The sequence below is a fragment of the Euprymna scolopes genome, chromosome 37 (assembly GCF_053919585.1).
Source record: "Euprymna scolopes isolate OS-2025 chromosome 37, ASM5391958v1, whole genome shotgun sequence".
NCBI lineage: Eukaryota > Metazoa > Mollusca > Cephalopoda > Sepiida > Sepiolidae > Euprymna > Euprymna scolopes.
This window is the reverse complement of record NC_136518.1, coordinates 72,603,119-72,613,878: the sequence shown is the minus strand read 5'-3', so window position 1 is coordinate 72,613,878 and position 10,760 is coordinate 72,603,119. Positions and strand designations below refer to the sequence as shown.

General features: G+C 34.5%; 1 protein-coding gene across 1 annotated transcript in view; it reads right to left on the bottom strand.

The window, feature by feature from the left end:
- Positions 1-1,450: 1,450 nt before the first annotated feature.
- LOC145261226 (CST complex subunit STN1-like) overlaps positions 1,451-10,760 on the bottom strand; it is a 50,249-nt gene continuing 40,939 nt past the window's right edge. The window contains exons 8-10 of the mRNA XM_080119589.1: positions 7,777-7,875; positions 7,508-7,583; positions 1,451-1,775 (exon numbers count right to left, since the gene is read on the bottom strand). Coding sequence (XP_079975715.1) covers positions 1,615-1,775; positions 7,508-7,583; positions 7,777-7,875 — 336 coding nt within the window. The 3' untranslated portion in view covers positions 1,451-1,614. The remainder of the gene's footprint in view (positions 1,776-7,507; positions 7,584-7,776; positions 7,876-10,760) is intronic.

Here is a 10,760-nt window from a genome sequence, read left to right as displayed (position 1 = left end):
ATTTTTTTTTTTTTAAATAATTTTATCAGAAATTCTTCGTAAGTCTTGATTTCAGTTTCGATTTTAGCTGATAGCACCATAGTAATCTATTTTTTTATAAATAATTTTACCAAGAATTCTTCGTAAGTTTTGGTTTCGATTATAGCTGAAGGAACTAAAGTTTATATATATATATATTAAGTAAGTTATAAAATATATATGGCGATTAAGCTACACTGAATATTCTGCGTTTCTTTCACTCTAGGATTCTTACGGCTTACCTATACAATACTTCCTTCTGGGATCTTGAGATATATATATATATATATATATATATATATATATATATATATATATATATATATATATATATATATATATCTCAAGATCCCAGAAGGAAGTATTGTATAGGTAAGCCGTAAGAATCCTAGAGTGAAAGAAACGCAGAATATTCAGTGTAGCTTAATCGCCATATATATTTTATAACTTACTTAATATATATATATATATAAACTTTAGTCGGGTTTCAATCCTGGATTAAGGTAGTTGCCTGTCTAGCCGCACTGATGAGCTGTGAAACAGCGAAACAGTACTGTATGTGGATGACTATATATATATATATATATATTCATAAGTTTGGGATTTGTTTTCAATTCAAGCTGATGAACCAAAGTCATATAGATATATTTCTTATTTTTGAAATCGCAACTTCATAATATATAAAAATCGATAGAACATTAACTCTATAATAATATATATGAAATCTGTAAGAATTAAAATATCATATTTAAACGTATTTTACGACCTGGCTATGCCAGGCATCCATGCTAGTTTGGATAAATACTTTTGCAGTTTTAACAAAAGAGCTACAATAATATCAGAGCGTCTCAATTTATGCTGAACATCTACAGAATGCCAATATCCATATGTTACATATGAATGAGTCTCCTGTGGAATTTCCACAGGTCATGCTAATGCAAAATAAATTGTTTTTGACTAATTTACCCAAAATTTTTTTTTTTGATTAATTTACTAGCAGAATTTTTTTTCCAGATGTTTTTTTGTTTTTGTTTTTTTGACAGCAGTATTATTGTTATTTTATTTTTACCAGCAGAATTTTTTTTTACCATCCAATTTTTTTTACCAGTGCTTTTTTTGTTTTGTTTTTCCTTTTTACCAGCAGATTTTTTTTTTACCAATGGATTTTTTTTTGCCATCCAAATTCTCTTTTCTTTTTTTTGTTACCAGCAGAATATTTTTTTCTTTCATCAGCAAAATTTTTTTTACCAGCAGAATTTTTTTTACCAGCAGAATTTCCTTTAAAATAATTTATACCATTTATAGTAACAATTATTTGTTTATTCTTTTTTTTTTTTCAAACATATCTCAATCCTAAAACTGAGGAATATTTTTGTATGTAGTTTTTGTGCTTAAAACATTAAAAAAAAGCCAAAGATTTGAGCAACTCAGCTTTAGTATAAAAATGGACATTTAATCTTATTTATTTTACATTTTATTGTTGAGCCTCCAGTTGGCAATTTGAATTTATGTTTTCGTTAAATAAGTCTCTTCATATCACAGTAAAAAAATAGTCTATTCTTTTTATCATTTCGGACAACTTGAAGTATCAATTGCTCAAATTATGATGTAATGTGAATCTGTAGTGCGAATGATGTCACTATTTGTTTCAAGCATGTCAAGACAGTATCGGACTGAAGCCATTGATACATCAGAGTAACGGTGCATCTTCTTAACGTGATAAAAAACCTTCATGATGTGGCAGCCATTTTGAGAATCTAGAAAAAGAAAATGAAAATATGAAAATTATTTAAATCAAAAATCATGAAACCTTCTAACTAGGAGTAAAGTGTAGTACCTGTTCTGATATACTGAAATTCATCTTTTCTGTCACCTCACCAGTGAAAAAGAAATCGTTCTACACTGAGGAATTTTTTTTTTTTTTTTTTTTGTCCCAATCCAGAATGCACCTTTTTGGGGGATATGGAGTTTTCCCTCTATGACCTGATTGAACTAATTTGTTCAGTCGTAAATAAATGAATATAACGGCATAAATAAAGTGGGAATTGATTCAAACGCGCCTTGTACATATTAGTTCAGTATATTTTATTGAAATATACTTTTTTTCCAGTTTATAAATATTTTTATGATGATCTACATCATAATTCAGGTTAAAAAAAGGTTAACAACCAATCTTGTGTCTAACTTTGTCCTCATGGGAAGACAAATAAATAAGAACTATAGAACTTACATATAGTGATTATCATCTTGAAAAAAGTGTTGTGGCATATCAACCCTTTTCAGGATATTTAATGCTGGATTTACTCATTTTGGTACTAGATTTTTTGGTTATAGTCAGCTAATATACTTCCTAACTTCCGGTGTGGTTGCTACCGGAAGCGATGACAACGCAAGTCAGTTCCTTCACTTTTATTGTGCTCCAGTATTTCAATTGTGAAGCGATTTATTAAAATAAAAAATATAAGAAAAAGACATATATACAATAAAAATTAACAAAATTAAACGGATAAAAATAACACAATTAGTCTTTATTTGCACGTTCTAAATATTTCATTACTTAAAACGATTTCACAAAGTGTTTTCAATGATTCTTAAAAAAAATAAATAAAACTAATTTCAATAATTCTTTTTTATAAAAAAGAGCACAAAAAAATGTCTTCTCAATAATTTGTAAAAAGAAAACAAATAATAGCAATTTCGATAAATCTTAGTTTAATTAAAAAAGAACGACTGGAAAAACGTAAAAAAAAAAAAAAAAAAAGAGTACATGCACAGCAAAGATATATAAATCATCCCCCTCTCAGTACAGACCAATAAGTCTCTTGTGTGTCATGAGTAAGTTACTGAAATCCATATTAAATAAAGAAGTAGTCAACCACCTCAGCAGAAATAACCTCCTTAGTGACATGCAATATGGTTTCCGTTCTGCTAGATCTACAGCTGATGTGCTAACAGTTATATCCCATAGGATTAGTGAATCTCTCGACAAAGGCTTCCTTTCTAGGGCAATTGCTCTTGACATATCAAAGGCCTTCGATAAGGTTTGGCATAAGGGCCTACTTCACAAGATTTCCAGCTACGGTATAACTGGAAATGTTTTCTCAATAATTAAATCATTTCTCTCTGATAGGTTCATAAGAGTAGTGGTTGATGGGCAGAAATCAGAGGCCCACAGTATTAATGCTGGAGTCCCCCAGGTGTCCATCCTGGACCCAACTCTCTTTCTGATCTACATCAATGATCTCCCAAAACACATACTTAATTCATTCATTGACATCTATGCTGATAACACGATCATCTACGGCAACATATCAACGGCCGTAAATGACAAAGCTCTCTCTGATTCCTTTTCCTCTGATCTTGAGCACGTCGTTCTGTGGGGGAAGAGATGGCTGGTTACTTTTAATGCATCTAAAACCAAGCTCCTAACTTTACATCATCAACGCTCTGTTCCTCATCTAGCATCAATTGAAATGGATGGCTCTCATTTTGGGGAGGCTTCATGTTTTGACAAGCTCCTGGGTTTGACCTTTACTCCTGATCTGAAATGGAACACGTATATAAAGTCTGTTGCCCGGGCCGCTGGGAAATGGTAGAATCCTTCTACCGCTCCAGAAGATATCTTACTACTGATGCAATTCTCTATCTCTATAAAAGCCAAGTACATCCAAAGATGGAGTACTGCTGCCACATCTGGACTGGGGCTTCAAAAAACAGCCTATCCTGCCTGGACAAAGTACAAAATAGACTTTGTGGCTTAGTGGGGGACGCTCTCTTCTCTTCCCTGCAACCTCTCTCTCACAGAAAAGACGTTGCGAGGTTGTCTTTGTTTTATCGTTATTTCCATGGCAAGTGCTCGTCTGAGCTCCAATCTCTGGTCCCCCCTCGCCAATCCTTCATGATAAACACCCGTCTAGCTAAAACCACAGTCAGTAATTTCCCCCACTCTTTATCTGTGCCTAAATCAAAACGTAGATTCGATGAACATAGCTTTTTTTCTGAGAAGTGCACACCTGTGGAATTCTCTTCCGTTTGCCTGTTTCCCACCTGACTACAACTTGGACGTCTTCAAGTCCAACATAAACAAATTCCTAATTAATCGCCCCCTTAAGTAAGACACTTTATCAAATCTCCAATACCAACTATTACTACGATATTATCCCATTGATTATTGTACACAAAATAACCCTTATCCCCAAGTGGCTTACAGGCCTTGATAAGTGGTGATCCCCATGTAAAAAAAAAATAAAATAAAAATAAAATAAGGAACGAAACAAACATCTTTGTCAGACAAAGGAAGACATAACTTCAACAAAAGAGGCAAATACAATTCTATGGGGTTACAACATTTGACCAATTAGGGAACACAGTTGGCTCATCTTTAATCTTGTTGACGGAAAGCTGAAACGAAAATTCTACCACAACTGACTTCAGGTCTTTTTTTCGGCAACCTTTATTCCAGAATGTTGTTTCCATCATGCAGTCCTGTCTTACATCTTAATTATCAGCCTTGCCTTGGCTGGGTGCCATCCCGTCTGTTGACTGTCTCTCTCTGTCGCCTGTTACAGACTCTACTAACTAATTTTTTTAAAGTGTTTGTAAACTCATTACATCATGTATTTACGTAACCAAAAACCCTTGCCTGGTATTTTGTCACATATTTTTGTTTATTAAAACCAAACATTCCAATCCTATTTTATTGAATAAACATCCTTCTGAACATTTTATTGTTTTACATATTTCTGGCTTAATTATTTCTACATAAAATTCCAATCCTTTTTCAAAACATTCTTCCGTTATTAAAACACTTTGTTATTTCTATAACATTGTCACCAGTTCCAATGTCAATCACTCACCTCTGTATCCGGAACATCTGATGTTGCCAGACCATAATATAATAGTATTATTTCGATCTATCCTAACAATCTCAACAGCCCAAATTTTCTTCATGCGAAAATCAGAACAATTCTAACTAGTCGTTTATCCTATATTATCTGTATATTATCTTTAGAATATATGTCTTTAGAATATGATATGTCCCATGAAAGGGATATATTCATTTGAAGACGTTAAGTGGTCTTTGCAACAGTTCAGAGTAATAATTTCATAAGTCTCCTTCCTAAAAAATTGTTTGTGGTCGGAGCTAGTATTTCTTGGTATAGGCCATGTGATATACCTTCTGACATCTCTCCTAGGTAGCTCTACCAGTCTGTATTTATGGCTTAACCAAGCAAGGAAAAACCTGGATGTATATATAAATTGTTACAATATTTTGGATTTATAATGGGGTATGATCCCACACAGTCGGACGATTCTATTTATAAACGATGCTACTAAGAACTGACGAATTGAATTAATTCACGTTCTGCTACCAACCAATCAGAAACCAGAATTGCTCCATAAATATTAAACCTTTTCCGTAGCAATTTCACATGGGTTTTTTTCCGTCTCGACACGGTAAGAATATTTTGCTCTGTGGAACTGTCTACTGCAAACCAGTCACCTCTCAAAACTTGTTTAGAACAATGAACCATCGGGAACTGTTCTGAAACTAAACATGGCTTACACTTCTAGATAAATACAAAATAGTCCAATAAAATTACAAATGTATAACACCTAACTTATTGTGAATTTTTTTTTAAATTTTAATTAAGTTTGTTTCTGATAATCTGTCTGTACTATACAGTAGTAGTATTGTATGGGATAGACCTTTATACCGCTATGTTTTAGCCATTCTGAGAAATTGTCTTGAGATAGATGGGCTGTCGCATAGTCTCCGTCCAGTCGAGTGACTGGACAATGTAGAATCAGGTGGTCTGTGTCCTGAGGGCTTCCTTGCACTTTGCGCAGATTGAGGAATCTGTTTGTCTCCACCTATGTTTGTTTACTGCAGTCCTGCAGTGTCTTGTTCTGATCCGGTTTGTGGCTACTCACTGTTTCCTACTATTTGTAGAAAAAACTTTCACCTAACTGAAAACACTATCAATGATTTCCCTCATTCTTTATCTGTGCCTAAAACTAAATGTAGATTCCATGAACAAAGTTTCTTTCTTAGAACTGTACGCCTGTAGAACTGTCTTCCATTTGCCTGCTTTCCAGCTCAGCTGACTACAATATGGTTGTCTTCAAGTCCAACGTAAACAAGCTTTTGATAAGCCGTTCCACTTAAGTTAACAAATTTACCGAATTTCCATTATTAACGATTACTATATTGTCCAATTGACTACTGTACACTCTTTACCCCTTATCCTCAAGTAGCCTCTGGGCCTTGATAAGTGGTGATTCCTATGTAAAAAAAATGTTTTAAAAAGCCTGGGAGGCGCAAAGTTGGGTCTTCAATGATATCCGTTCCTTTGGGATTATAGTTTCTACATTTCCTTCCATGTCTCAACTGGGTCAAAAATTTTTATTTTTGAGTTGTAGAATGGATTTTGAGACTTTAGTCAGGAGGTATCTAGGTATCTTTTAAAATTAGTTAGATTGATAAGTCCCTGGTGACCTCCTCGACGTTTTGAATCCATTTTTGAGTTGCCTCTTCCCTACTTATGTGGGGTGATGTGATTAAGCTTGCGAGTGGTAGCCATGGTGTTTGTGTTGACTTCAGACATCCTGAGGTAATACACATAATTTCTCAGAGTTTTCTATCAGTTGATCTTATGCGTTGGCTCTGAGACCATGTTGGGGTGCAGTATTCTGCAGCACTGTAGCAGAGTGCAATTGCTGTTGTCCTAAGGAATCGTTGGGAAGCTCCCCATTGCATTTCGGCTACTTTCTTTTGGAGGTTTCTGAATTTTTGAGATGAAGATTGGTTATTCGTATTATTTTGATTCATGGGACTACTGTTCTAATCTTGCACGTGATTTTCACAACGTTTCGATTGATGTAACACTCGACCTTCTTCAAGTGTATCTTGTCGAACTGGAGAATATTCCGAATTCTCAAGTTTGACAGAAACATTCCCGAGTTCGACAAGATACACCTAAAGAAAGTCAGAGGTTAGGGTTGACTGAAACGTGAAAATCACACTCACAATGAGAACAGTAGTCCGATGAATCCAAATAATATGAATTTCTTTAGGAGGTTGTTTCTTTTGACAATCTTATTTGCACATCCCCTTAGGTGCATCTTATTCTATCAAGGGTGATTCCCAGGTTTTTCGGGAATTGATTGGAGGGAGGGGGGGGGTCTTCACCAGCTCTCACCTGGAGGGTTCATCTAGTCTTATAGTTGTTGAGATGGAAGACTGATGTAACTGTCTTTTTTTTCTTTTTTTTTTCAGGGAGAGTATTTCAAAATATTAGTAACCCGTTTTTATGGCAATATAGGAATTAAAAATAAAACATTTGCATTTATTCATTACGATGAACAAAAGTGGAAATGTTTAACACATTGGTATCAAAACTAAAAGAATGAGTTTTTGTAGTTCTAAGTCTTTGTGGCATTCGTCGACTTTTGACAAAAAATAAAAATTGCAAAATGCAGTACTCACAAGTATTCTCCTGTTTCTCTTTTTGTAGAAGATTTAAAACAATGACAGACATCTCAGAATCTTGGAAAAATAGAGCCTGAAGAGAAATGGAAAAGAAAGTTCATGAGTTCAACATCGCATGTTATAATAATGTTTACATAACAGCTAATTTATACTAATTTCGATACGACTTGTAAATACGTAAAAATGTTTTCACCTGAAATGTGTTGGTTCAGAAGATCAGCAATTTACACAAGCATCAGAACTGGTATGAACCCCATATCACTCACCTCGTATGTATTTTTCTTGTCTTGACGTCGACAGATTTCCCCAGTCTTCTCCATTGTTTCCAAAGCAAGTTCCAAAGATTGTTGAGGATCGGAAAATCCCTTTCAGTATGACAAGAAAAAAAGAATTTTAATAGAAATAAAATATTTGATCTAATATGCAGAATAAATAACACATAGGTAGATTGTTCTCATTTCATCAGCCATCATTGGGTGGAAATCTTAAATAATTTTAAAGTATACGAGGTGCCTTCAATACGTTTCCAAACTTTTTTCATATGGGCACTTTTGTTGATAGTACACACATGAAACTCTAGTCGCCTTCAAAGTAATCTCCCTCGGTTGCAATGCACTTAATGTACCATTCTAACAACTTCTGGAAGGCCCCATGGAAGTCCTCTTGTATGAGCATGTCAAGGACCCTCGTCATAGTGTCTTTCATCTCCTTCATTAACAAGAACCTCTAAGGTTTTCCTTGAGCTTAGGGAATAACCAAAATGCACAGGGAGCAAGGTCTGGACTGTAGGGAAGGTGAGGAACTGTCTTGATTCTCATCTTCGTCAAATAGTGTGTGACAAGGATGGAAGGCCTTTAGAACAAACATTGCGCAAATCTTCCACACTTTCAGTTCCTCGTGAATAATTATGTGTACAGTTCTCACACTGACATCAAACTGTGCACTTATTGTCTCTATAGACACACGACGGTCCTTATTCATGAAATTCTTTATTTGGCCAATCAACTCTGGTGTTCTAACTTCCTTACTCCTCCCACATCTGTCATTATTCCTCACAAACTCCCTGCCTTTCTTGAATTTCTTATGCCACTCAAAAACTGATGCTCGCTTCATGCAAGATAGTCCAAAAGCAGTCTGAAGCATTCCATACGTTTCTGTGGCATTTTATTTCCAAGTTTAAAACAGAATTTTTTTGTATATCGTTCTTCTAAAGTGTCCTCGCATCCAGGTTGCATTTTTGAAATTCACCAGCTGTAATATTCAGACTTTAGTAGGGTGTATTCCAATTCCTGCTGTAGCTGTTTATTTGAACCTAGAATCATAAAAATTGGTCAGTCATCTCATAAGATGTATAGCAATAACATATTGAATTTTCAAGTGTCTGTGACAATTTTAAATGCCTGTACAAAAAAAAGTCTGGAAACTTATTGAAGACACCTCGTATATTACTTTTGCGTGTAATAATGGTTGCACCATCAACGTCTCGAAAAATGTCACTTTGAACTGATTCCTGTGTTTGAGATGAAGATTTCGGAGTTTGAAAAGATGCATAGGAAAACAGTCAGAGATTACGTCGGCTGTAACATTGGAAAAATATCAAAATGAGAAAAGTTCTGACTAATCCAAATAATACGACTATGTTTTTTGTTAGTTCAATTTGACCTGAACTATAAGTAGATTGTTCTTGTTCCCTCAACCATGAATTGTGCAACTGTTTACAAATCCAACAAGGTAAAAATTTATGGAACATCAAGTCTTAGTATAATCCTCGTGAATCCAATAGTATTTCTACAGTATAGCATAATCCTTAGAAAACAGGTATAATATTGTAACTTAATGTGAAAATGGAAAGACTCAGGTGGGAATTCTCAGAACGGGAAGGTTGGTGCAAAAATAATGTTGTTTTTATATATATATAGTTGAGCGTCAAAAAATATTATTTTTGCTCCAACTTAATAATTAGTGGAATTCCAAGAAATTGATAGGTTTCAATTTCGTCAAGGTAAAGATTTATATTTAGATACAAAATTTGGTGTATCAGACAAGAGGCATATATCAGACCACTTCCAAAAGAATACATATATATATATATATATATATATATATATATATATATATAATTAAAAAATATAAAAATATTCTTTGTGAAAGAGAAAGAAACACCTGGAACAGACAGTAAATTGGAGTAAACATTATTACCACCATACAAATAGCTGAGCTTAGATTGTTAGATAATAGCCCACATATCTGACCTTGGTCACTGAAGGGGCAACCCTTTATACCAACAGTTTCTAATCCAGCTCCCACTTCCCACCTCTCGGGAGCTGGATCCCCCCTTTCCCTCCCCCTTCCCCCTATCTCCACATTAAAAAACGGCCTCCTGCCTAATTTGCTCAGTGGGGAAGCAAATAAATAAACAACCTCACATACCTGACCTTTAACCAGCTTCCATTTCCCACCTCTCGGGAGCTGGTCTCCTTTTTCCCTTCCCCCTCCCTTCACTCTCACATTAAAAAATTGGCCTTGTGCCTAATTTGCTCGGTGGGGGAGCAAATAAATACCCACTGATATGCAGTTCCATCCATACAAATTAATGATTGCTCATAAACTGCACAAGTACAACTGGGAATTCGCATGTCAAAATGTGGGAGATATTTCAGCCGCATATTGTCTTATAGTTCTCTTAGTCTGTCTGTTCATTCTACTTTTTCTCAGAAACTACTGGGCCCATCTGGCTGAAATATTGTATGGAACTTTTGTTATGTTAAGGTGCAGCAAACTAAGTATTATGGTATCCATTCAATGCACAGTTAGTATTTAATGCAAAATTGAGCACAAATTTAATGATATTCAACCATCAATTTAGCATAAAATACTCATCCTAAACCAACAGGCTATAACTTTTACCTGTTTTTAACAAACTATAAAGCCAAGTATTATAATATTAGCACTGACAATAAAGGTATCAACATAGAAAATAGGTTTTTATTTTGAAGAGTTTTATCTACTAAATGAGAAACACCAAGGAAGTAACATATTATGGTGTTGGAGAAGGAGGGAAGAATTCAGTCTGAAGAAATAATAACTAGGGCTATGACAACAGCATATTCTTTTCATTGTTTTGACTCTCGAGTATATATCCGACACAGTTAATCAACCAAGAATCACATCACTCTATATAAAAGCATATAAGATATCGACGGATATACACTCGAGAGTCAAAACAATGAAAAGAATATGCTGTTGTCCT